Source organism: Paralichthys olivaceus, chromosome 17, assembly GCF_024713975.1.
Source record: "Paralichthys olivaceus isolate ysfri-2021 chromosome 17, ASM2471397v2, whole genome shotgun sequence".
Classification (NCBI taxonomy): domain Eukaryota; kingdom Metazoa; phylum Chordata; class Actinopteri; order Pleuronectiformes; family Paralichthyidae; genus Paralichthys; species Paralichthys olivaceus.
Window position 1 is genome coordinate 3,798,167 of NC_091109.1, and position 27,259 is coordinate 3,825,425.

Consider the following 27,259-nt stretch of genomic DNA (forward strand, 5'->3'; position numbering starts at 1 on the left):
TGTTTCAACGAGACGCTCCGCATTTACCAACAGATGGCAGCAAAGTCACAAGTGCTTTAAGAAACAATGACACTTTATCTGTGCAGAAACAAAAACACAGCACACGTCCACATTTGCAATAATATATCTATACTGTTTAATATTGAAATGATTTCATTACGCTCTGCTGTGTTACAGACGGTAGACACGAGTCAAGAATACAAGAAAAGACAGAAAATACAGTCTAATGTTATTAGCACCTCTAGACACTACTGTCCTTGTTCTGTTTTTAGTATTTTAATATATCTGAACTTGACGACTACTGCTTACACATGGTCTTTGTACACCAGAGTTAACTAAGACATAGTGTTTACATTATAAAGTGGAGAATCAGCAAATGACAGTACACATTAAGATGTCTTTAACACAACTGCAAAGTATGGGAAAACGTAGAGGGTATGTGGAGAATACATCTTTGAATTGTCTACTGCATTGTTGCCTACGGTCAGTATCATCATATATACCTTTTCCCAAAAGAGGGGTAACGTCACCATTGAAGAAATGTATTAACCAAATGTTCACATGCAAAATAACCAACTACACGTGTTTATGTTCTTGTGTCAGCCCAACAACTGACAAAATATGGTCAAATATTTTCAGATGAGTCAAAAACACAACAAATAAATGATTTGATCAAATTGTTTCAATGGAGTGTAAAGAGAAATATAAAACTATACTTTAACTTTAATTGTCGATAAAAATAAATTCATCATAGACTATTTTACCCGTTATATTTCTCACAGTATTATGTGTTTTTTCCAGCTGTACTTTTTATACATGAGATGTGAATGTTTGTTTAAAGCAGTGACTGGTCCTGGGTTTGCATCTGTTTAAACTTAATCTTAACTAAAAGGATCAATGTGTAGAATTTACTGATATCTAGTGGTGGAGTTGCATATTGCAGCTGAATACCCCACATTCACAAATATGTAAGGTGTTAAGTTTGTCCAGTCTGGGCTCCTGTAAAAAAAAATGTCGGCCTCCATAGAGAAGACCTGCTCCGGATGCAAATATAAAGTATTTAAATATAAAGGGTAAAGAAAACAACAATTTGTACAGTTTAGATGAAATACACCAGTGAAAACATCACTGGGATTAGTTTATATTCAATTTCTGCCATTAGATCCCTTTCACCTAAATCTTACACACTGGACCTTTAACGCCAACTAATTAGCACTAGTCGTTAAACACACTGAACACATGTTTTGATAGCAAGCTACCAAGCTGAAGCTCGGTTTTGTCATTAAACTACACCAGCTACTACAGTTAAAGCTACTTAAAAGGTCAGACTTCATTCTGAAAAAGGCCCAGGATGCATTCACTCCATAAAATGTGGCCTCATGTGTCCTCGACCTCGTCCAAATGTGATGGGATCTAAAATCCTGTTTTTAGAGACGTCCACTTGCAAAGGACGTTAATACCAGGTCTGACCAGTCTCAGATTACTTTCTATCTAAAAACAAAAATAAAACTTGCAAATCTAACATAAATCATACAGAACATTTAAAATCCAAAGATACTGTTAAGATCCAAACTTTTAATCACCAAAATAGTTGCAGAGTATTTTTCTGTCAACTGACTAATTGACCATAATCTCTGCCGCTCTATTATACTCCATCTTCACAATTTAACTACTGTGTATAATTTATTACGATTCTTTTCCTATGATTTATTGATGTATTCCATTATATTTTTGACTCATTTGATAAACATTGTCAGTTTTGGGGCTCCGTACATTTGCCCAAAATATGGTAAAACAAAAAACACAAGCAAACAAAAGTAAACCTATTCCACCATTTTTTTCAAAAGAGAAGGAAACTTTTCTTTTTCAAAAGAGTAACATATTTCCACAAATTCTTGCTTTATCTTAATCATTTTCAGAGTCACTCTCAAAATCCTGTTCCCATTTTCTTGGAAGCTGAAGGCCACAGAAGACATTTCTTTTGCACAAACGCTCTGGTTTAAAAATCCCTGCTGTTCTCAACGCTTCATTATGTTACGAACATTTTCATTGGGTGCAACACAGAATGCACAGTCAGTATGTTGCTGTAGGCAGTCACTCAATCATTGACAATCCCTTATTTAAGGACAAGAGGAAGTCCACCGTTGCCTCATCTAACACAAGCCTTTGGCTGCTAGGAGACTTTGGCTAATTAAAAGACATAAAACCTACCTGCCTCGAATCTAGGACTGCTAAACACTGTGCAAAATCTCCCTTATCACTAACTAGAATTACTGCAATTTAAACTTTAAGCACTGAATCAAAAAACACACAATTAATACTCGTGGGAATTTTCAGGATTTAGTTATTGCAAGGGTCCGCAAATGTGTTTCTATAAACCATTGCTTTACTGATGTCACAGGGTTTGTTTCTCTCCTTTGCATCTGAAATTTGGGAAGATTTAAGAAACTAAATAATCCAAGATGAAGGATTAACAAGCAAATGATGCTTTCTAGGGTGGATTTAGAGTTTAAAGACAGGTCAGTCCCGAAACCTTCCCTTGATACAGTTTTTTACACTGTACATCTGAATCAAATTATATTTTTACCACATTTTTTACATACAAACCAATTTATTAGATGAATCTTGGCCTGTACAAAAATTTCCCTCCAAAATGATGTATATAACGCTGTTTGTTTGATTTATCAGACCAGCAGCTGATTAATACTGCATCATTTGGTTTGGAAGCACAATACTTAATAGGTTCTAGTATAACATTATTTCGATCAGGTACAGGCAGTTGGATGTGTTGTTTTAACAGGATCTGAACAAACAGGTTTTTTTCCCTTTGGTTGAAATGTTGTGTCAGAGAACTCAGCACCTGCCAGGAACACATTTTTGGCAGAAACTGCACTTTTGTAATTTCCTATAATCGTTTGCCATGGAAATATTACAAAACAAAATCAAACAAACAAAAAAATAAACATTACTACATCAGCTTTTTTAAAAATTCAAATAAGTGCTACTGCATCAGCCTTCAAACCGGACCAGCTGAACTGGATCATAAAGTGCTCATAATAATTATTGAATCTTTCCCATTTATCAATTTGGCAAATGACGACTATCTTCACACTTTCTCATTGGACAAAACATAACAGTCTCATATTGCTCCTTTAATCGGAGCAAACTGGTAAAATATCTCTCGAGTGTGGTTGTGATCAGGCAACAAACAAACCACAAACAGCTGTAGCTGTATTGAATGCATCCTTAGGGAGGAGTCAACTTAAAGAGGAGCACAGTGCAAAAACAGGCCGATACGCCAATTTAGTGGCACAGTGACACGGCTCAGTCGTCCTCAGTGTGCAGGATGTCCCACCACAGCAAATCATCCTCTAAGTTATTCAACGAGACAAAGCACAGGTCAGGTCGAGGCCTGCAACTTACTTACTGTGACGTCTGAAACAAATGATACAGAGAGAATCACTGATTTGTATACAATTTGTTAATAATTCATGAGAATCAAAATCCACCTGGTACATTTAAATGTAAAATGTATGCCTTTGGATTTAAACTTTTCCACCGTGACACATCTCTGCTTTCTTCTTTCCATCTTGAATCTGCATACATGTCCCCATAATGGGCAAGTGTGACAATCAAAAGTGCATAAATCAGTAGTCTGAACTACTATACCTACCTCCTTTACTGTCAGCTACACCCAGAACACATTCAAATCCCCCATAAGGCAAACACACCAGCTATAACCACAGTATTTCATTAGTGTCTCTCAGGCTAGTACTTCTCAAAACGGTAAAGTGGAAAAACACTTGGTAAGTGGCTTTTTAGCTATTTTCCATGACTCCAAAGGAACTAGCTTCTCAAATAAGTGATAATGTACTTTGAGGAAGGCTTTTCTCTTTCTTTAGTGTAGGATTGCTAATTGAGTGCAGTTTACTGAGTTGCCACAAGAGAGCAACAGTCCTTATTGTTCAGGTTGCCTTCATCCCCCTCTGTGTCAACAACCCATCGTCTACATCAAACCTTAGTCGGGTATAAAGTGTTGACGGTTACCGCCTCCTCAACTGTATCTCATTTCCCACCCTGGAGCTCACCGTCCAGTAAGGCTTAATCAGATTTATCACAGCCAACAATTCAACAGCTCTCGACTTCTCATTTAAAGGGCAGTCTCACTGGACCCCGAAAAAAGCAGCAAAAAATACAAAACATGTGTTTAACACATGAAGAAAACATTTAAAACGTACCATCATCAAATATCATCTGACGTGGCCCTGTCCATATATCCATGGCAGTTTAGGGAATACATTTGACTGGGATGAGCGAAGACATAAGACTACTCTAAGGTGCTTAAATCTGTCTTTTAAATAAAACAAGTTAACAGCTTATGTACAAAAGATTAATCTGCAAATTCCAATTTCCGCTATAGTCACCAGCCAAGACACATGTGGGGGCACATTCAACTGACTCTCCAAATGTAAACATTAGGAATTAATCACAAGGAAGAAACACGTCTTAACAATATTTACAGGTTAATGCGACACTACGGGAAGGCTAGCTAGAGATAAAGTGAGCGGGTGTGCATCGATAGTGCACGGAGACTCTTTACGAAAGAAAACGTCAGATTTCAAAAAATAGTTTGACATTTTGGAAGCAACATCTATTTGCTTTCTTGTTGACAGTCAGATCCTAACACCAAAACAGGTGGAAAGAGTTAGCTTAGTTTAGCTCAAAGGTAACAACCACCACTTGAGGGTTAGGGCTAACAGGTACAGGTTATTAATTTATATCTGGATCATTTGTGGAGACGCAAGAAGTCACAGTACTCTGTATCGACAGAACCATGCTAGCTGTTTCCCCGTTTTCAGTCTTTATGTATCCAACCAGCTGCAGCTAGTTTAGCATTACATAAAGATTGGAAGCCAAAAACTGTCAATGGGAGACAAAACCCACCTGCTGATTACCTTCAGTTGTCTGTGGCTGTTTTTAAATTTTGAACAGAAATAACGAGCCCTTTCCAGTCTAAATGATACGCTAATCTAATATTCATATTCATATTCATTGTGTGGGAAATCGTAGGCTGTATATAAGGATGGACGACTTTCCAGCTCTCCAAAAATGAAGCCAAAGTGTCATGATTGCACTAAGTTTGGTTTTAATTAGTTATTTGATGCTATATCTGACTAAGGATTGGTTGACAGTGTGTATCAGCGGCTCCGTCCCCGGATCACTGCAGCACAGACTGGGACTCTAAATGTGCAAGATGGATATTTGGCTTCATTTTCTGAGATTAAAAGGAAGTGGAGATGCATCGTCAGTTTTTATTTACATTCAACGATATCGAACATAATTCCTCCGCAAGAAAGCAAATAAGTGCATTTCCTAAATTGCTGAACTATTCCTTCGAGACATTTTTGTGGACAAGGATGTGATTACATTTCCTTTACTTCTACTCCAGTCGATTTGTGACAATCACTTGTCAAGAGTGCACACTGAGCCACCATTTTTTGAGCGGTTGTCACACCACATATATTACACGTTCCTAACTTTGTTTCACTTCCGCAGGTCACTGCTGACTAGTCTGTACAGTAACAGTTAAGAGCCCTTTTAGTGATGAGCTCTGTTGTGCCAAAAGTAATCACTGTCAGTGCTCTTTAAGAGATTTAGGCATTGTAATATAATGTTTAACATTTCACAATATACATCATGATGAAATGTGCACACTTAATGAGCTACATAAGCAGAGTTTGTGAATATAATTATCCCTATAGGGTTGGTATTCTGCAAACTAATTACACAGATTGGGTTTAGTGGAGAAATGAGCTGAAAGTTAACATTAGAATTAGACCTACAGATACACTGTAGGCCAGAGTACATAAGGTTTTACTAACAAGTCACAGAAAAGTGCCGTATTGTCTCGGAGCCAGATCTGCAGGAGAGGAGCGAGCTTGCTTAATGTAAGCAACAAAACGAGTCAACAGATTACTCCATCTCCTGCTTTTAGGGAAGCTCAAGCTTTAACTAGGTGAATGTAGAATCTGAATATTCTAACCTCCCATCTCTGCTTCACATCTCTGCCCGTCACACACACACACACACACACACACACACACACACACACACACACACACACACACACACACACACACACACACACACACACACACACACACACACACACACACACACACACACACTGCATTGCACAGTCGACTCACCAAGCGTTGCCACTTCTCTTAAATCCTTATAAATTGACGTTAACGTGCCACAAATTACACACGATCACAATTATAAAAATTAGGACAAATAGGATTACATTTTAAATATCACTAGAGTTAAATGTAAGGTGCAGGATCGATTATAAATGCTGTATAACGTTACCTAACTATAGCAGGTGAGCTAACAGGATTTGGTTATTGGCAATGCCGCCGTATACATGTATATGCTCAAAGACAAATCAGCATTTGGTTATTGCTGGGTAGGAACCAGAACCACTCGCTACATCTTGGCAGAGAACAGCAAATAAAACTTTTTTTTTTTTCGATGTGGTTCTCACTCGACTGATGAGCCCAGAATGAGTGAAGATTTAGGAAAGTCTTCCACCCATTTTTTAAAAGATGCTACAATCAATGCATTGTGCAAGGCTCTGGAAAGATGTGGTGTTGGAAAATCCCAAATGAAACCAGGACAGGGTTGTGAAACGAGGAGAAAGAAGAGTGATGACGACACGTCCTACTGGACACTGAGGTTATCTATTGTATTCAAGAGAGTAAAAAATAACTCTTTATTATTGTGGTGTGTGTATGTGTGTTTTTATGAGGCCTCTGTGTAGCCTTCAATCTGTTTTTCCCCTTTGTGTCAAGGAGCTGCATTCTCCTGCTGCACGAGTCGTCTTAAAAGTTTAGAGAAAAAATAACGGTAAAACAAAGGTAACAAAGTGCTTTCAATGCAAGAGAGATTTGTTAGTTGTTGGAGTTCATCCTACCGGCAGAGAACAGGGGAGGCGGTGGGCGTAAATGAGGGACGGGAGGAAGCCCACCTATGGGGTGCAGCAGGGGGAGGGACAGTTGGGTGCCGTGGAAGGGGTGGGGGCTAGAGGCAGCAGGGGGCGTGGTCACAGACGTGGCGGGAAGCACCGTCCCCAGCTGGACCTGACCGGACGAGTCCACAGCAGGCGACCCCAGGGGCTGGTCGAGCCCGAGGGGGTCACTTCCGTCGGCAACCATGGGGTTGCTGACGCGGAAGCATTTCTCCCTGTGGGCCTTGAGCATGTTGGAGAAACGGAAGCGCTGGCCGCACACCTCGCAGGGGTACGGTTTCTCTCCGGTGTGAGTGCGGCGGTGACGCTTCATGTTGGGCCGGCTGGTGAAGCTCTTCCCACAGATCTCACAGATGTACGGCTTCTCTCCTGCAGAATGTGAGACAAGCAGATGAATTGAATTTAAGGGGCTGTTGTGACTGTGTTTGTGTCTTTCAGCTCTTTGTTTCTGTTTTACCATCTGCAGTTTTACAGTTTTGATTTTGTCTCACCGCTGGATATGTAAATAAGCAGCTGTAGCACACAAGTTCGACATTTCAGCTTTATGAGGTGATAATATGTCAGCTTTGTGTTTACAGCTTGATTCCACCAACTTCAAGAGTCAGTTAATGTTGTTCTGTGATTTAGCATCAACAGTAACTCACCAGTGTGTGTCTTCATGTGCTCATCAAAGTACTGTTTCATGTTGAAGTCCTTTCCGCACCACTGACACATGAACTGCTTGTGTCCGATGTGGATGCTCATGTGGGAGCGCAGCTGGTACTTGTACTGGAAGCGTTCGCTACAGTTCTGAAACGGCACAAAGTAAAGAGTTTGCTAAAGTTTATAGTCAAAATATTAAATTTGCAAAATTTAATTGATGTATAAATGCTAAGGAACTATCAGGTGTCATTCAGACATTCAAATTTAATTTGAGTCTCAGGTTTGAGAAAGTCTTTCTGTAACACAAACTGAGACAAACTTCAGCCTTGAGATAAAATGTAGCTCACAGCTACAAATTTTTGAACCTGTGCCATGGCGATTACACATGTTGAGTTATATCCTACTAATAAATCCAGAAATATCTGTCCTTCGATTTTTCTCTTCAAACTTTGAGGATGTGTTGCAGAGGACCAGAGGAAGTGCAGTGTCGACTCTGGTCTTTTTGGATAAACACCCTTGTGACACTGATCTTCCATTTATCTGAGACTGCACTTGCTGCGGCTGTCATCACACCGATATCATAGAATGACGGTCATAGACGGCTGCATCTAACTGCTCCAAGATCATTGAAATGCCTTGCTCACCTGTTACACTCAATCTGAATGACTTAAACATTTGGGGCCTAACTTTAATTAAACCTCTTGCACTATAATGGGGGCTTACAGCAGTGAAAAGGAATAGGACGCTACGTGCTGGAAGCCTCCAAATGTTCATACTTGATTTCTGACGTATTTTGAACAGGCAAAAAAGTGTGCGTGAATTTTCCAATTTCATGAGCAGAAAACACATGGTCACACCACACAAGAATTTCAAAGTCTTTGATTCAAAGGAGTGGATCGACATTTTTAGAAAGAAAAACACCTCAGAGTTGGATGAAAAGATTAATACCACTCTCGGGTCTTTATGGTGAATATGAAAATATAGCCAGCAGCCTTTTGGCACCTTGCTAATTGGACAGAGCAAGGGTATTGGTTTTTCTCTGTTTCCAGCCTTTATGCTATGCTACGCTAAGAACACAATGTCTAACTATTCTTTTAAGAAGTTAGGTCATTCTACCAATTGTTTTCATGTGGTGTGGAGTGAAGATGCCAGAAACAAGCACTAAAAGACCAATCGGTATCCCCAGTTAAACTGCCTAATGAGGCTGCCTATCTGTAAAGAGAGCAAATACCATTTGTTAATGATCATATTCTTCTTTCATCTGTGTGAATCAGCACATCTGGATCCCTTCCCCGTCCCAAAACCCTTAACCTGAACACAAGGGTTTTACAAGCGAAGGCCACAGAGACTCATGAAATGCAAATAACATCCCAGACACCAATAATTTTACAAATTACAGGTTTTTAAGATCGTGGCGGGTGAATCAGTTTGGATGAAAACTCTTGGTGTGAGTGAAGTGGAGAGCGGTGCAGCGTATAGGAGGAGCTCAAACCTCACACTTGAAGGGTTTCTCTCCTGAGTGCTGCAGAGAGTGAACCTTCAGGGACATGCTGCGCTTGAACGACTTCCCGCACGTCTCGCACGTGAACGGCATGTCCTTTGTATGGGCTACACACACACACACACACATGCACACACATGCACACACATGCACACGCGCACACGCACACACACACACACACACACACACACACACACACAGAGAGACAAACACACACGGTACAAAATCATTGATTGGTATCTAATATAGAGCTACTTAACATCAAATAGAAGCAGAAAGACAAATATGAAAATGCTTCCCTAAATTAGCTCTTTAAAAAAACAAGTAAATACATGTAAATACATTATTTATGCTGCTGTTTCCAAATTGATCTCTCATCAGTTCTTTTGTAGGAATAACAAATAGGACTCAGTGACATACAGTACTTTATACTAACCCTTTTTTAGCTGGAGAAATATGGATGTACACAAATATTGAGGTAAACTCGCCTGGGAAAATAAGATGCTTATCTCCCCAAAAATGTAGGAGAGGAAAGCAACACCCAAAAACAAAGCTTGCACAACAATCAGAAGGATTTGGCAAAGGAAACCTCAAGTAACATGTGAGAACAAAGTGGCCGAGCAGGATCAGCGATTTTACTGCCTCTTACCGACCATGTGCTTCCTGACATGAGCCATGGTGTAAAACTTCTTCTCACAGATCTCGCAGGAGAACTTCTTTTCGGCGTAACCATGGACGATCTTGTTGTGCTCGTGTAATGACCACAGCTTCTTGAAGGCCTTGCCACATGTTGCACACTTTAAAAAGAGAGAGGGGAAAACATTGTTAGTGTACGTGATATGAAGAGAGTCATCTGGAACAGTCAAATACAATCCAGGTGTGTGTGTGTGTGTGTGTGTGTGTGTGTGTGTGTGTGTGTGTGTGCTTTCCACAGATACTTGAGCGTGCACTGTACCAAAAAAAGCTATTAGAGTCAGTAGATTAAAGCAGAAAATGATCTTCAAAACCACAGCAGGAGTCCAGCTGCTCACTGCAGAGGAGTAATGGTGGAAGAACTGAGACAGAACCAGAATTTATTATTACTAACTGATCAGTTTTGATATGTTTACTTTATTGCATATAGTAATGAGTAACTAAATCACATATTAAAAGTGACAAACTTTTTTAACAATGAGCATAGCAGTGAGGGCGGCATAATGAAGACGGGAGTCTTTCACAGTTAGACTATTAAAGGCTTATTGATTTATTTATTTATGCTCAACGTTAGAAAGGTGTATGGAAACAGATGGAGCCCTCCATCGGTATACTCTGCGTTTATTTCCTTCATATTTGTGCTCGTCTTCTGAAAGCTTGAGGATAAGGATGAAACAGACGAAACAGAGCAGCACCACTGGAAATTGTTGCTTTACAACATGCAAACGTAAAGGAAGCATGGCATCCATAAAGGAAAGGCAGCATGAATGAGCCCTAAATGGTATCATGGTAAAGCTGTGATATTAATGCAGCAACCCACAAAAATCATGTTTGGTTTCTTGAATTTGCATTAATTAAATATAAATTCCAGTATCAAAACAGTGCCTTAACTTGGGCCAAGAAATCAAAATATCAATTTGATGCTTTCTTTCCAAAACATGCAAATGTTCCAGCTCGGAGCAGTGACAGCAGAGCTCACTCTCTATAGCAGCATTCAGACCCAACTAGCTCCACCAATCAGCAGGGCAGGGCAGCCTGTGTGACGCCTGAGGGGCAAAACTAAGGGCAGAAAATAGTAAGAAACTAAAATCGTAAAAAGTGCAGTCCCGCCAGAAAAACTCACAGGAAAACTCATCTGCAAGAAATATTTGGTGACAGTGACAACAGCTCCCGAGCTTCGGGACCGCTGACAATTTGGACTGAACATAATTTCAGTCAATACAGAGTTTTATTAATGAGGGGGGAAAGCGCTCTGAGCCAATTTAGCGATACACAGTTTTTTCATGAAGAAGCATCTGTATAATTGACTTCCTCGTAATTGTCTGCAAATGATGTCTCTTTTGTAGAGGAGTTCATTCGCAGACAGATGGATTCGTAGAGATGGTCCAACACAGCTAATTAGCTACATTAGCATCTCTCTGGCTTTACACTATTGAAATGGCTTAATATTGGTGAGTTGTGCTTGTTTACATCAACAAGCAATCCAGTCAACGTATTGAGGGGATTAAGTTGCAGTAATTTTGCTGCTATATTTGAGTTAAAGCAGCACTATGTAACCTTTACTGAGCAACAGCGCCCTCTGCAGCCACAAGTGGTGTTTAATATCAATCTGGTGAATACTTAGTCCCACCCACTGAATTAAAACACACCTGAACAGTGGATATTGCCCATGAGCCCCTGCTTCCTGAACCACACTAAGTTTTCTTGCTGAATACTGGAGATAAACGTTGGTTTTCAATGGTTTCCATGTGTTTTTAACTGATCTACAGTTCAGCATTACTCTTAGAAGTGGGAAAGAAAGTGGTGGTGTTGCTTTAATGCTGCAGTGAAACTAAAACAAGGGGGTTGAGTGTTTCATCATCGTACCTGGATGCTCTTCTCGCAGTCGGTCTGTTGGTGCAGCAGCAGCTCGCTCTCCAACAGGAAGCGTTTCCCGCAGTTATTGCAGATCTGCATGCGGTTGTGAGTGACGTTCATGTGCTTCTCCAGATACCAGCGGTTGTTGAAGATGCGGGGGCATTTCTTACACGGGAAATGTTGCTTCTCCTCCAGCCTCACTTTCTGGCCCAGGCCCTCTGTATCCAGACTCCTCTTCCCACCCGGCCGCTGGTTGGCTAGTGTAGCCTCTGCCAGCGTGTGCCGCATGGAGGCCGTGGTTCCCGCCATGGCCAAGGCTCTGATACCCCGTCGAGGTCGATCCATTATGGACGTCTGCTCCAAGCCTGGAATGTTAAGGGTGTTCTCCTCCTCCTCTTCATCCTCCTCTTCATCTTCCTCCTCGCTGCTCTGTCCCAGTAGGTCTCCCCTCTTCAGGTCTTCCTCATCTTCCTCAACTGTGTCATTGTTCTCCAGCTCGTTCTCATCATCATCTTCTGAATCTCTCTCATTGTCATGGCAACGAGTAAACATGGTGGCCGTCTCAGTGGCGGATGCTGATTTTCCCTCCGATCCCTTTGACACATTGAGGGTCTGGTTGTTGAGGTTCACTTCAACAATGATCTGATCTCTGTTGAAGGAGTGGCTGTCTGAGGACTTCGACTCCTCGCCGTTGCCTTCTACTTTGCACAGAGTACCTGAGCCGGCCCCGCCCCCTGTCCCCTCCTCTTTCTGGTAGTAGTGCTTCTGCTGGGAGGGCGTCTTTCCCGCCTCCTCCACCCGCACAGAAAACGGGCTGCTGCCCTCCCTCGTGTACACCCTGCCCAGCTCTGACTCCTGTTTGATCTCCCGGTACAGCTGGCTGGCAGTAATCGCCACCGCTGGTTCACCGCTGCCAAGCCCTTCCTGATTTGCCATATCTGTGCAGGTGGTTCTCAGCGAGTGGCTGCTGATGAGGTCACGACAGGAGGCAGCGATGTCGCTCATCTGAAGCAGGGTGGCTGCGTTCAGCACGTCGCGGACAGTGCGGCTGCTCACCAGCAGTTTGGAGGTGTAAATGAAGTTGAGTATTTGCTGCAGGCCCTGCGAGGTCAGGGCGTCCAGCGACAGGTCCACCCGTCGCAGCTGCTTGCTTTGGGCGAACAGGGAGTGGAAGAAAGGGCTGTAGGCCGCCAGCACGCCCTTGTGGGCCGGAAAGGTGCTGCGCTGACGTACCAGAACGATGTCGACGTCGCACAGGTCAGGCTGGAAGAGGCGCTGCTCGTTCAGCCTGTCCATCAAACAGGTGAAGTGCAGAGCTACATCCTCCACCAGAGAGAACTCAGCAGAGGGGAAGTCAGTGGTCTTCTCCACTATGAGCTGAAAGAGAAAAACATGGAGGGAGAGGGACAGAGTTAAATATAAACAACTTCACTATCACCGAAATATTACAGAAATGTACATTTTGGATTTGAAGCTATTCATATCTCTTCCAACTTGCAACGGAATTGCAGACTTAAGTCAACATGTATGAAAAGAAAAAAGGCAGTCAGGACATGGTCACACTCAGGAACTCCACACTAAGCCCAACTGCAGATTTGCTCCGCTGCAGGAAGCCATTGAATTTTTCACCCTCCACTTGAACGGATTGGACATGAACGGAAGGTGAAGGTTCAGCACTGCTTTATTCGCATATGTGTGACAATACGATGACGAGCCACAGCTCTACTGGATCTTCTAAAGTTTAATTATTTCACCAAACTTTAAATCCAACTCAGTGTGTAACATTTTAGAACCCCAGAATAATCAAGGTACAAACAATGTTTGAAGAAAGTGGTAGACATATTTTTATTGCATTATCTTTTATGTTTTTGTGCGTTTTCTTGTTGGACTGTGTGTATTTACATAAGAGCCTCTCATGGGAGGTTTGCTGTAAATCATCTGAGTTTAGAAATGCTGTGGTATTCACAAATTGTTTATTACTTTAAAAATAAAAAATTAAATACCCACACGCTTTATTTGTTTGTCTTTAGTCCTCAAAATGAAAAGTAATTCACTTAATTTAATTCAGTCACATAACATTGTCAAAATTCTGCAATAATGAAATTTGTCGTTAGAATCGAGACAGAACCACTGTTGAAATTAATTCTAAATAATTAGATCCTGCAGCATGTATTGCTTTTTGTGCTCATTGTCAGTTTCAGTGTGTTTCAGCGTGCGTGTGCTGCAGAATACGAGTCAAAAATCAAAAGGTGTAACACTCAGCGCTTTGTGCAAGGTCCTAAACTTCCCAAGGTGGGTTTATTTTAGCACAGGAAGGGCAGGGTTTCGATCCAGACGGGATGTGAGCAGGGACAGAGCAGCTAACAGAGCAAACACACACACACACACACACACACGCACAACAAACACAAACACAGTGTCTGGTCTCTGCAGGGACTGACTGGTCACAGCATTGATATTCATTGCCATCTCCCTCCCATTAGCTGGCTCTCTCAGCACACCCACCCGCTGCACTGTCCCCGAGGAGCGGCGAATTATGCACAAGACAAAACACGTCCAGAGAAATAATTAGGGAAACCACGCCGAATAAATAACTAACCCTCCGAACAATTAATGGAATGTATCACTCTGGGCGTCTCTCGGCAGAATAAGACAAGTATTGATACGAGGCAGGTTTTGCTTAATATGTTGCCTCGAATGATGGAGCCGTGAACCCTAATTACATTTGTATAGCTCTTATTTTTCACTGTTTATTACACATACAATACGAGAAAAGGGCAAGTAATCAAATTAATAATTTATGGCATTTATACAGTACAGCGTAGACTCCAAATGAGAATGAATCACACGACAAACACGGCTAATTGTCCTTTAAATAAAAAAAAAGAATCTTTGCCTTTCCCTGCTGCCTAACGTAATTTCTCTTTAAGATCACTGAGAATGACTTTTCATTGTTCAGGCTGGAAAATGGATTTGCATTTGGGCCTTAACCTTGAAAATCTGGCCTGTTTGAAGAAAGAATTCAATTATGGAGTGTTAGATTTATTCATAGTTTTGAGCTGCTAAATTGGACTCTGAACTGGAGATGAGTGGAGATCGTGTTATCTGTCTCCGTGCCAGGCTACAGACATCGCCCAAGGGCAAAATGCTGCAGCCTTAATCAGATCAAGTGTAAGTTGCAGACTGGAAGTTATGCTCCTTTAGCGATAACGATCTGCTGCTTCTTCTTCTGGGATTCAAATTGGACGACGCAGTCAAAGATGATGATTTTCAACAGGATGAGCATCGGCATATTCGAAACATCAACAGTTTGGAGTCAAAATAAAGGAAATACCAACAATTACGCTAAAGATTTACGTTTTAGCTCATTTTCATTTAAACAAAACTGTGGGATCGCCTTAATCCACTGACACTTATTATTCCTCTACTTCCTCAGGATTGCAATGTCTGGACTGCCATTAATCTGATCCCAGGGATTTGAACATTGGGATTTAAAATGCAAAATAATGATGTTTGCCATATGCAACTATTAAACAGGAAACCAAATTAGCTCCCAAACGTCTGTCTGTATGGCATTGAATGTTTGGCTCAAAGGAAACTTCATTAGCAGTTAGCAGAAACTGTTTTATTCTGGTATCAAACAAAGAATATTTTAAGCAAACAAGTGTGTTTTTGTCATCTACATAAATACAAATTAATGACCTCTCCTCACAGATTTATTCATTTGCCCTCCATAAAACAAAAACATCACGACACTTTTTTTTTAATATGCAATCATGCACTACAAGACCAACGCTCCTCCTTATTTCCATATCTTCTGCTTGAATCCTCAACTGGGGATGTAGCATCAAGGTTTTGCTGGAACATGTAGCTTTGTGACATCATGTACATTGTCATTTTCTACATGGTTTTTATTTTAAAACGTCAGATAAAGTTAAAATGAGATAAATGAATGAATGTGCTGTATTATATGTATTTTATAAAGATAGACGACCCGTCTCAGTGTTTCCTCTCAGAAATGAAGCCGAACTATGCTGGATATGAACACTTCCATCTTGGATCCATTTTGGAGCCAGAGCCTGCTTAGTAGCAATCGGGCGATGGGGGTTGGAAGGTCCCAACAGTTAATTTGCTCGACCAATCATGTGTCAGTCTCAGTATGAGAAAACAAACGTACCCAAAAATGATAGAAACCATCTTTGAGAAAATTGTTTTGGGGGGATCTTTATATACAGTCTACGGTGTATCTATGTATTTACCTGTATACTGCTGAATGACAGAGGTTATTGTTGCATTATTTTCACCTCAACAGATGCTTTAAATCTCTTTAATCTGATAACAAACAGATGCAGTTAGCCTGCAGCTATGCGTCTGTCACAATATGCCATAAAGATGAAGCCATCTTTTCACATTTCATCACATACAGTAGCCAATTAAAGGGAGTGAGTTCTTACTTTGGATCTAAACACAACTCCGTCCATCACTCTCTCACTCGCTCTCTCTCTCTCTCTGTCCTCGTAGTTTCCTTGGAAATGTCAAACGAGAGCTTGTTTGCTGTCATTAGAGCGAGCGTCACCTTTAACCAGCCTCTCAGTCAGATGTCGCCCAATACATTATTCATATTTGGCCTGATCCGTGACAAACACGCGGCGGGGGGATTAATGATGCACCCGACGAGAGGTGTCATTTAAACGGGCTTCAATCAAAGCTCTGTACACCCTTTCCACGCAGATCATTTCATCATCTGCCAAACACAACAATGGGAGGGGATCGTCTTGCATTGCAGCGGCCTCAGAGGACCCATTTCACCAGACAACTGTCAAGGTTGCATTAATCCAATAGAAACGTTATTTATTATACTCATGAGATTGTTTTCTGCCCTTTATGTGACTTATAAAAAATATAATTGTCCTAATAGCCGCAGCATTTTTATGCTACGGCATTTTAGTCCATTCGAGAATATGGTGAATCTTTTCACTGCAGTGTTTAAACTCTACACTGCTTGGTCTAAATGTAACTCTTGAGTTAAAGGTTATTCTACCCCACAGAAAACACTGCTCCTACTCTGGCACGATCACTAACAAAGCGAAGAAGGAGAGCATAACATAAATATAAAAAATAAAACATAAGCGATTTATATAAAACCAAATCCAGCCATTCACTTCTTGACTGTTGCATTGAAGGAAACGAACGTATCTTGAAGTACGACATGAAATTTGCCCACATCTTTACAGATGATGCACTTTGGGAAGATGGTTGAGTATTTAAAAACATTTACCTCATCGGCCTAATGGCGAAGCTCTAATTAAAATTTAAAGTTACAATCTGAGAAACTACTTCACTACTAATCCAGTTTTGATGGAGCTGTGATGGATGATGCACAAGATTACTGTTTGGCCCAAGAGAAGCCGACATCAATCATAGGAGAAAAAAGAAAATCACTAATTGTTGTTATCGTCAGTGACGGTCAGACTCTGAGGTGCAAGTCGAGCTCTCGGCCTACGTGTCAGTCAAAGCCAGTGATTAAAAACAAGTGAGGTGTGTGAGTAAAGTGTTGAAGCCTCACTCGGCTCGGCCATGTTAGGGCCGGTGTTATGCACTTGGCACTGGCCCCGACTGGAGCTGAGCCAGAATGAGTCGAGTGTGAGAATGAAAACCCTCTTTCTCATTTGAGTGTCCCTGGTGAGAATGCCCTTTCTCTCCCACACCTATGCACTTGACGATCCACGTAGATTTACTGTTCTGTAAAGTCTGCACCTCCATCATACTGTGGACGTGCTGCGACCTCCGCTGAGCTGCCATTTTCAACATTCCTCTCTCTGTTATCTGTGACGGTGGACACTGATCTCAGGCAACGAGGCCTCCTGCAAGGGCAGCACGTGTAAATCTTGACTGTAAAGTAAAACTGAACAATACATTACATGTTCACCATCACCTCCTCCATGGAGATTATGTTTTCACCCTATGTTTGTTTGTTGGTTACCAGGATTACAAAAGCTACACAAACTAACTAAACAACACTTTGACGGTCTTGTTTACTTGCTGACCAGTGCACCGACTGAGCCATTAGCGGGGGGCCAATGTCAGAGCACAGCAAAGAGTCATGGACACATCAGCTTTCCCTACGTCTACAAACCGCTCGACTGAACTCAGTGTCCTCTTACATCCCCTTCTTCATCTTTGCAAAGTGACATTCATGTAGCTAGAGCTGAATATAGACAAAATTTATACCATTAAACGCAATTGTTTATTATATTCCTCCATATTCAACAGTTTGAAATTTGAACAAGTGCGAGTTCAGTGGCTCGTTTTAAAGCGAATAGTAGCTCAGACCAATCAATGTCCTATATGAGTGTCTTGGATGTTGCCACAGCGTCTGAGCATTACCGTTCATTAACAACCGTGGTGAATCCTTAAGAGGTCGGCATAGATGTTGCTATTGCATCAGAGTATTTCTCCGTTGAAAGTAGAGAGAACAACGACACTGAAGGAATTTCTTCATGGAGATGTTTTTTCCATTTTACACACAAATAGTGGAGTGCCAGATATGCCAAAGGTAACTTGCGTATAAAAAAAAAAAACAATACTATTATCAGCAAGTAAAATATTTTACTTCCACCGAGGGCATTTAGTTTTTACTCCATGTCCGTTTGCCATTTATTGGTTGGTACGTTCTTAAGCAGGATTTCGCAAAAACTGCTGAAAGTATTTCCATGAAACTTGGTAAGGGGATGGAACATGGGCCAAAAATAGATCCAGGAATTTTCTTCCACTGTCTTTTTTTTTTTTCTTTTCTTTTTTTTACATATTCACCAATTTCCCCAGGGAATATTTCAGGCATATTTAAGGGACTAGTATCATGAGTGTCTGCGCTTCACTGGCCTTTCTAGTTGCTTATTTGATTGGATGATCAACAGAAATGTAATCCATATTATGGTTCCAGCAGCTTCCTGCTCTTACAATGTCTTAAACTAAATATATTGAGGTTTTAAACTGTTGCTCAGACCAAATAACGTAGTTAGAAGATGCCACTGAGCAGTCTGAAAAACTTTGGACTTTTTTTCATCTATTGTTGAGTGAATAATTATGTGATTTTTAAACTGAAGCAATGGCAAATTAATCCATAATAGAAATACACATTAGTTTCTGTACTATTAGAGTTGAATAACTGTTCAGCTGTCCCTCCCATCTCAATACAACAATGTATTGCAAAGCAATTTTTTTCCACAAATCTCACTCAGGCCACAAAACACTTGCGAAATGATTTTTTGAACAAATGCAACTTCCTACCAGCAAAATGTCAAACTGTAGAAAGAAATAATAATTAGAAATGACCATCGGGGAACAAAAACAGATCACCCTACCATTCACAGGCATGAAGACAGCAATCCCATGAGCTCTTGCCCCAAACCTATTGTCACACAGCAGGGAGCTGGGACCATCGGGGCCTTTGCCACTTCCCCCCACAGAGCGCTTCAACCTGCAGCATCGAACACGCTCAGCAGCAAGTCCCCCTGCTCAGGGGCCCGGTGCAGGGCTCGACGTGACTGACACCCGGAGGAAGGCGAGTGGGCACCGTGTCAGGGCTCATCTCACTCACTGGTATGAAGATGGTGGGAGAGCAGCGCCGACCCGTACACACACACACACACACACACACACACACACACACACACACACACACATATCCCTGAGTCATCATCAGCGCAGACGAGAGCAGAGCATGACAGGCCCGAATACAAACTCTGCACAAAGAGATCACACAGTTACAACAGTAACTGGCCTCGCAGTAACGACACAGTGCTTTTACATGGTGGGAAATGGATCAGCTCACGCGTAAACACAAGCAAACGGAAAGGGACAAGGGCATGTCATTCCTCGCAGAGTCTAATCAGGCCGCCATTAAAAAGTCATCAGGGTAATGACTGACACTGTGTCCTCTGTGTGCTCACCAGACCTTCGCTGCTGCTGACGCCAAACAACAGACAGGTTTAGTCCCAGAGATGCTAAGCTGGAGTGAATACTGATTCTGTGGGTGGCAAGTGTTGCATGGCCGAATAGTCTGGGTCTTATATGGTCTAGGATACAGACTGGACAAGACAAAGCAATCTGCCATGCTGTCTTCTTGCGTTCAGTATTTGTGTCTAGTCATGGGTGGATTATGGAACCGGCCGACTGGGCGCCTTGAGACCTCGGGCCAGAGAGACAAACCCTCTGTAAACATTCTTGGTTGGACCAGGAAATCAAATCACCACAAAAAGAAGCAAACCAACTTTGAAAAGACGCAAAACAAGTCCAAAGAAATGCAACATATCTTAAAGAGAATGAAAACACAACAAATACAAGAAAATTACCACAGACACGAAATAACTTCATAGAAATGCAAAAACAACCACAAAGACACAGAATGACCACAAAGATAAACAATACGACTACGTACGGATGGAAAATGATGACAAGACAAAAAAATAGATCCAAATTAACCAAAAGAAAAAAAAAAATCAACAACAAACCACAAACCAAAACTGAAGATGCAAAACAAGTCAAAAGAAATTTTAAACAACCACAAATTAACTAGAAAAGACACAGAATGACCACACGGAGAGACAAAGCCACAACTTGCAGGTGCAAAATGTCAACAAGAAAAACACAAAGATACAAGACAAAACCAATACACAACATGGAAGCAAAATGACCACAAAAGACACACCGCAACCATAACCTGGACACATAATTTTTTATATCTTGGTGTGGGCGTCTGCTGCCCGTGTAGGAGGGGTGCTGTCCTTCCACATGTCTGCACCCAGCTCTCCTTTGTCTCATAATCGGTCCATGAGTCTAGTGGAAGATTTCGCCTGTGTCTGCAGTCTGCGCTCCCTGCTATTCTCTCCAAATCCAATCAGCACAGAGACCCAGCACTGACCTTGAGGTAGGAGCAGCACATACAGTAGCAGATGCACATCCACCCACATGCCTGCAACCCTGAGCTGACACCTATGCTTGCATACCTGCATCATAACTGTGCAATTTGTGCCCAGATCAGTAAACGAGATTTAAAGACAACGATTACTGTTAAAGGATGAAAAAAGAGGCTTTGAATGACCGGACTCACATCATCCTGTTTTCAATCATGTTGCTCATGCACAGGCGAGCCAGACTGGTGAGAGCACAAGTGACAAGGTCTCGCATTTAACAAGCCCTGCAGTGATCATTACAGCACTATGATAAAAAATGCTAATAAAAATCAATGTCCAATGACCAAAGGGGGAGCCACAGCGGCGGATGGCATCACACTCACTGCCGAGGTCACACACAGCTCAGTCACATGCACAGCCACATTATGGTGGAGTTTAATACTCACCGGCATGCCACTGTTTATTGGATAATAACGGTATTAAGGCTGATAGCTACACCTTGTGATATTAGGCGATGGGATTATATAATCCAGTAAACAAGTGGCGCGTGTGATGCAGATCGGTGGAAAAATCCAACGTCGTAAATCATCAAACAGCTGCACTGTGAAAGAATCGTTTCAATTCAAAAAGAGTTGACGAGTTCACGGTTTATCCCAAACATACAAATTCAAGCTTGGTTGTAAAAGTAATAAATACATTGTGCTTCCTTTAAACCTCTGAAGACTGCAATGATGCCGGTTTGATTAATCAGACGTCACCATACACTGACAACAGTCTTATTATTGGTCCGGATGTGCTGAATATAAGGATACACAGAACTTCTTTCAGATATGAAATATAGAAAAACATCAACAGGTACGTATGTCTGACAATCTCTGAGGAGGCCTCATACTTTATAATTCATCTTTAGCACCTTGCAGCAAGAAGGTTCTAGGTTTGAATCCCAGCTTGTCTGAGGTCTTGCTGAGTGGAGTTTGCATGTTCTCCATAAATAAACTAAGGTTGAGATGTAGTTGACGCTACTTTGTAACAAAAAAAAGTTGGGCCAATTCAAAAAAATTACTTCAATTGGTAACACTCTAATGAATCAAGTGAGCAATTGTGTTAAGTTTTAGGTGAGTTTTTTTTAAGTTGGTAAACAATTTCTTTCTTTTTTGGGTACAGGGATATCTTCACCTCTGTCCCATTGATTTTGGGGAATCCTTCACCATAAGAACAAACTTCCATAAAGGCTGCTGAACTATAAAGAAGTGCAAATTACCAAATCACAGTAATTAATTCAGTATTAGTCCTGTTGGATATTCATAAATGCAGTGGAGAAAACAGCGACTCTATATGACTCAGCTCAAAAACCTAAATTACCTAAACACATAAACTGGACGAGAATGCAGGTTAAATGTACAGCAGAAGAATTTTTAGATTTTCACTGCTAGCTGCATAAAGACAATATTATCATCATTAGTGCTGCTCTAATCCTCCCGAAACACTTCAAACCTCCCCCTGTCCTCATCCACCAGTTTGGACCTGCCCAGCCTTGCCCTGGTGGAGCTCCACCAGCTTTCACCATTAGATTTAAATACACTTCCATCTATATGTTAATGCAACCACAGGTGACAAGCCAATCTACAACTGATATGCGTTTACCCAAGCATGAAATTGGGATGCACAAACAAAAATAAGGATGAGAACATAGCACGAGCAGCATCTTGCCGACGTACTGTACATTAAAATTTGACAGCGTGGGCAGGATTGCCTCAACCGCACGATCTGCAAACTCCGTTCCGTCGGCGTGTCCCTTTGAACAAACTGCACGACTGTTTTATCACAGAGGTGAAGCTGAAGACGGCGTTTGTGCGAGTGTGTGCCGGACTTTCAGAAGTCATGTTGAAAGAAGACATCAACTGCCGCTCGTCTGGAGTCGAGGTGACGAGCGGTTGGATAATCAAAGGAGCTGCCTGGAGGCGGGTGTGGGGAGGGGAGGGGGGGTACGACGAGGTTAGAGCGTCCGCACTGAAGCTCTGCCAGGAAGTTTGTGTCTGGGCCAATGAGTTGGGGGAGGAAGCGCTGAGTCAGGAGGCCTGGCCAAGAGAGGGGCCCGCGGTGCTGGCATCTCCTCCTCACAAACACACACTCGTTACAACGCTTCACACACCACGGCTCTGCTGGAGTCATAACACACTGTTCCCAAGCCGGCGCTGCACACGCATGTACGCAATGTGGGTGTACACACGCTCACCTGCTGTGCACGGCTTCATCGGCACACACGCGGACGTCGTGCCAAATACCTGTGGCACAACGGAGTGTGGACGGTGGAACAAACGCAGATATTTCTATTTGTAAAACGCCAACAAGGAGTCAAGTTAAACAACAACAAAACTCAGCAAAATGATACAATCTCATAAATACATGGCACGGAGGGCAAAAGATGAAGCTTTGAGGTGGACTATTAAAGACAAAAGATGATTCTGATGTGCAGCAGCGAGCAGGTGCAGACATACCCGAGGGCTATTACACTGTGATATCTTCATTATCCCTTTCATAGCATGACACAAAGAGAGAAGAGGCTGACACAAGACTCTAGAGAGCTCCTTATCAGAGGAATCTCTGCTGTGGCAATTCTCTTTCTGCGTGTGTGTGTGTGTGTGTGTGTGTGTGTGTGTGTGTGTGTGTGTGTGTGTGTGTGGCAGCAGTTGATATGTTTGATGAGAAGGTCAGAGAGGACAGAGATGAAAAGAGGTAGAGGAGGAGCGTGGGCTTTCTATAGTGGCAACCAATCAATGGACAGCAGAGAAATGTCGAGCTTAAAGGAGTAGTTTGGAGTTTGAAGGAAAATGTGTTTCTGCTTTCTGATACATGAGAAGATAAACCTCACAAAACAAGAAACTTTTGGTATTTACTTTGGTTTTTGCACAAATTTAACGAACCACATGTAAAGTTCTTAACTAGCAAGTACAGAGGTGCTTGAAGACCGATGGGGCTAAGCTAAGTGGATGCTACCATTGAATTAATAAGTGATTGGTTTTGAGGTGGAAGTAATATACAGACGGATCCTTCTGTCAAGAGTCTGCATTCATTTTGTCCGTATTTGTGCACATCTTCTGAAACTTCTGACAAAACGGACAGAATGGAGCAGTACCAGCAGAAATCATGAGGGGGCAGTGTAGCCAATCGATTAAACGAGATGAACATACAACACAACAATAGTGAAACCTTTTGAGATGAGACGTTGCGAGTTGGTAAGAAAACTATCAGTGAAAATTATCACAACTTCCTCCACCGTCAACAAGCTTTTTTGTTGTCAGAAAGTCTTGACTCTGCACTGCCCTCTAGTGGATGTATTACCATACAATCAAACCAACATGAAGGATCTGGGCAGTGACCGTTATATAGTTTGAAACAGACATATTTCACTTTATAAAGTAAAGGCAGCATAAATGAGCTCTGGGAAGTTAAAAAATGTAGACGGATGATTATTAACTTCATTCCAGCATGAAAACCAAAACAATGTGTGTGACTAACCGTCTATATTTCAAATATTTGTGGTAACTATCAGATCAACAATCTCTACATTCTTCTTGGCTGTTCTGTGGAAAACAGCATGAAAACTCATCCCCATCTGCTTTAAAGCTCCACCTAAGTCTCTCTCTCTGGCCTGAATTCAACTAAAAGCTATAAGAACCCTTTAGACGGGGCTCTTTTTTTGATACTCTCTTAATATCCACAAATTCCTGACAATGAAAGGCTAATAGAAGTCTTCATATCAAGCTGTACAGAGAGAAAAATCTGTTTGGCCTCTTTGATAATGGATTTCCAAGTTATTTTTTTCAAAAGTGCCATCGTTCTCCCCAGATGAAAAGACCCAGATGCTGGCTGGCACAGCTGAGAAGCCAAACAATACAAAGATTTATTTTGAAGAGCAAAAAACAATCACTTCAAACTAACTTCTGCGTTTGAAGTAACAACAAAAGAAACCTTACATAAGCCCAGCGAGTTTGACCTTGCTGTCTTCGGCCTTGTTCGGGCGTTCTTAATCTCGGGGGCATAAATTAGCAGCACCTACAGTACGGAGTGAGTTTCCAAGGAGCGCGGCCTCCAACCAGGGGCCGAAGATGTCTGCCGGAGTTTGTTGCCGAGGCTCTGGAATGGCTGCACTTGTCACAAGGACTAAAGACGGTTTCCTTGCTTAACACCCAGAGACAGTGAAGCCTCAAAGTCAAGGGTGGGCAGGAATGCCCTGAATAGACAGTTACGTAAAACTCACAGCACCCTGTGAGGACAGACACGGAGCGACTCGGGAAGACGAAATTAAACTGTTAAAAAAAGCCTGACATGTAAACTATAAACATCTTCAGCAGGCATGGAACTGAGGCGGATTTATTTTCACAAATCCAACAAATTAGGAGACAAGTACTATCTTTTCATTCCAACAAGGAAGGGTGGATTATGGATTATGGATTATGAGACAATGGGCCCCTGAGCACAGACATGTAAAAGGCCCCTCACCCGTTCAGCACAACAGAAGTAATTTGCAATATATTTTTTACGTTTTAGTATTTTTTAGGCTTTTTAATCCTATTGTTTCAAGCAATACTCTTTTTGCTTCTCTATGTACTTATTCTGCATCCATTTGTAGGTTTTTTGCATCTTGCTTTTGTCCTTGTGCATCTCTTTTTATGCACTTTACTCATTGTGAGTTTCTTTTGCATCTCTTTTCACTTATTCTGCATTGATTTGTAGTTTTTAGCATCTCTTCCTGGTCATTTTGTGTCTATTTGTAGTCATTTGATGAGTCATTTCATATCAAGGTTCTCGTCCAGGTGGCTCCTGACCTGTTGAAGTCTCTGGGCCTGTGTCCTGTAGGCCCCGCTCAGTAATCAATCCAAGAACATCGGAATTTAAAGGGATATACAAATTGAGACTATTGATCAAAACAAAATGAACTGGGACCAATCCGCTTTCGAAGTCAAGTAATTGCTGAAACTATCGGGAGCATGTTCATGAAACAGGTCAATAAGAAATATACTATGTCTGATCGCAGGCGCGTTGCATTCACAGGGCACAGTTTGTACTCAGTTTATCGCAGCTTATACTCTCATGCTCTCACCCAAAATAAATAAATAAAGGCAAATAGAAATAAAAGGGAAAGGAAAACACAGCAATAACAAAACCCTCTCGCTCCCTCTTTGCTCCCACCAGAAGCCACCCAGCGAGCACCGGGGCTAACCCCGCTGACCTGACCCAGATATTAACCCAAGCCTCCAGATGTGAACACGCGCTGGGATTACTCCACCACTGCATCAGGCTCCACATGCTTTCCTAATGAGGCATCCTAACATGACCCTGGAGACAGAGCCGACTGTCTGCCTCTATTCCCATAACGCTGTCTGTCTGTCTGCACAACCTTCTTCATGTGTGCTGCTGGAGGGATTAACACATCACAGAAGAGGGAAAGATGCACCAAGGAGGAGTGGATGAAACATTTGCAGAAAGAAACAAAGAATCTAACATTTTGCAGAAGAAATTTAGTGGCAAGCATTTTCTACTTTGATTTCAAAATGACATGTGCATTTACTTGCAGCCTGCAGCCAAACCTGGTGTTTCATGTCCCCGTAGGAGCATTTCACCTGGATGCTGAAGTGAAGTTGCACAGTCAGAGGGACATGTCCTCCTCTGTCAAACCACACAGCAGATCCTGTGATTAATGCATGAATGCCAAAGCCTCACAAACTTGTCCTGCACAGGCTCAGGGAGGAAGAAAGGAGCAGTTTCTTCATGTGCACCAGTCACGACCTGAGCGAGGTTTTTTTTTTTTGCAGAAGCGCCCTGATATGAAAGGAATTTAACTCCTTCTCTGCATCCATGGAGCCGCTGCTGCTCCTCCAGCTCTCCTCCATTTCCAACTTGTGCGGCAAGTTGCAAACTTCAGCGCCCAGGACACAGGGCACAATGGTGACAGCCCGGCCACAAGTTTGATGGGCCTGCTAAGTAGCTCACATTTGCAAGAGATCAAGAAGGGACACACGGACACACACACACAGAGGGAGAGAGGAAAATAAACAAAAATGCAGCGCAGCTCCGGAGCCTACCATTTTGATCCAGCGTTTCGAGGCTCAAAGGAGTCCAACAACAACTCCTCTCGCAGCAGTTTCTCCTCCGCCATGAAAATCACCGTTGAATTGTCACATTTCTCCAGTATTTCTCTGAATCTCCTCTCCCCCCCGTGCTGCTGCTGGAGCCTCCACACAGACAAGAAATGCAGAGGCTGCTTTTGGAAGGAGGAATTGGTGATTGGAGCTCGGGGATCATATGGGCTTTTTTTTGTCAGACGCTTTTAAAGGGACACGGTGCTTGTTTCAACGTGGACTTGGATGCGAGGCGCGTGTTTCTTTGTGCCGTTCTTGGATTATTCTGTGCGTCAGGAGGAGGAGGAGGAGGAGGAGGAATAGAAGGAGGAACTGGGAAGGACGCGCGGACGTATGGCGCAAACCCCGGAGCGCCTCTTGTGCGCTCCTTGACCACCGTGTGACGTCACACGGGCAGACAGATGAGGAGGTCAGGGAGTTCAGTCATTTCCCATGAGGCCCAAATCATATTTATCAGACCTTCTAACCACATTTGTGT

The 27,259-nt window shown here is 42.1% G+C and overlaps 1 protein-coding gene across 1 annotated transcript; it reads right to left on the reverse strand.

Annotated features, from left to right (window-relative positions):
• Nucleotides 1-112: 112 nt before the first annotated feature.
• Nucleotides 113-26,899, reverse strand: zbtb47b (zinc finger and BTB domain containing 47b). The gene is made up of 6 exons (XM_069512077.1): nucleotides 26,725-26,899; nucleotides 11,733-13,100; nucleotides 9,823-9,970; nucleotides 9,165-9,280; nucleotides 7,675-7,819; nucleotides 113-7,399 (listed from the first exon to the last, which is right to left on the reverse strand). Exons 1-6 carry the CDS (start codon nucleotides 26,725-26,727, stop codon nucleotides 6,954-6,956), a joined length of 2,226 nt encoding a protein of 741 aa, XP_069368178.1. The 5' UTR covers nucleotides 26,728-26,899; the 3' UTR covers nucleotides 113-6,953.
• Nucleotides 26,900-27,259: the final 360 nt, after the last annotated feature.

What these genes read in the sequence shown, in the direction of transcription:
- zbtb47b (XM_069512077.1), bottom strand. An exon ending in ACTGCGAGAAGAGCATCCAG is followed by an intron (nt 9,971 to 11,732) that starts GTACGATGATGA and finishes CTCTTTTTAAAG; the next exon opens with TGTGCAACATGTGGCAAGGC. An exon ending in TGTCAGGAAGCACATGGTCG is followed by an intron (nt 9,281 to 9,822) that starts GTAAGAGGCAGT and finishes GTGTGTGTGTAG; the next exon opens with CCCATACAAAGGACATGCCG.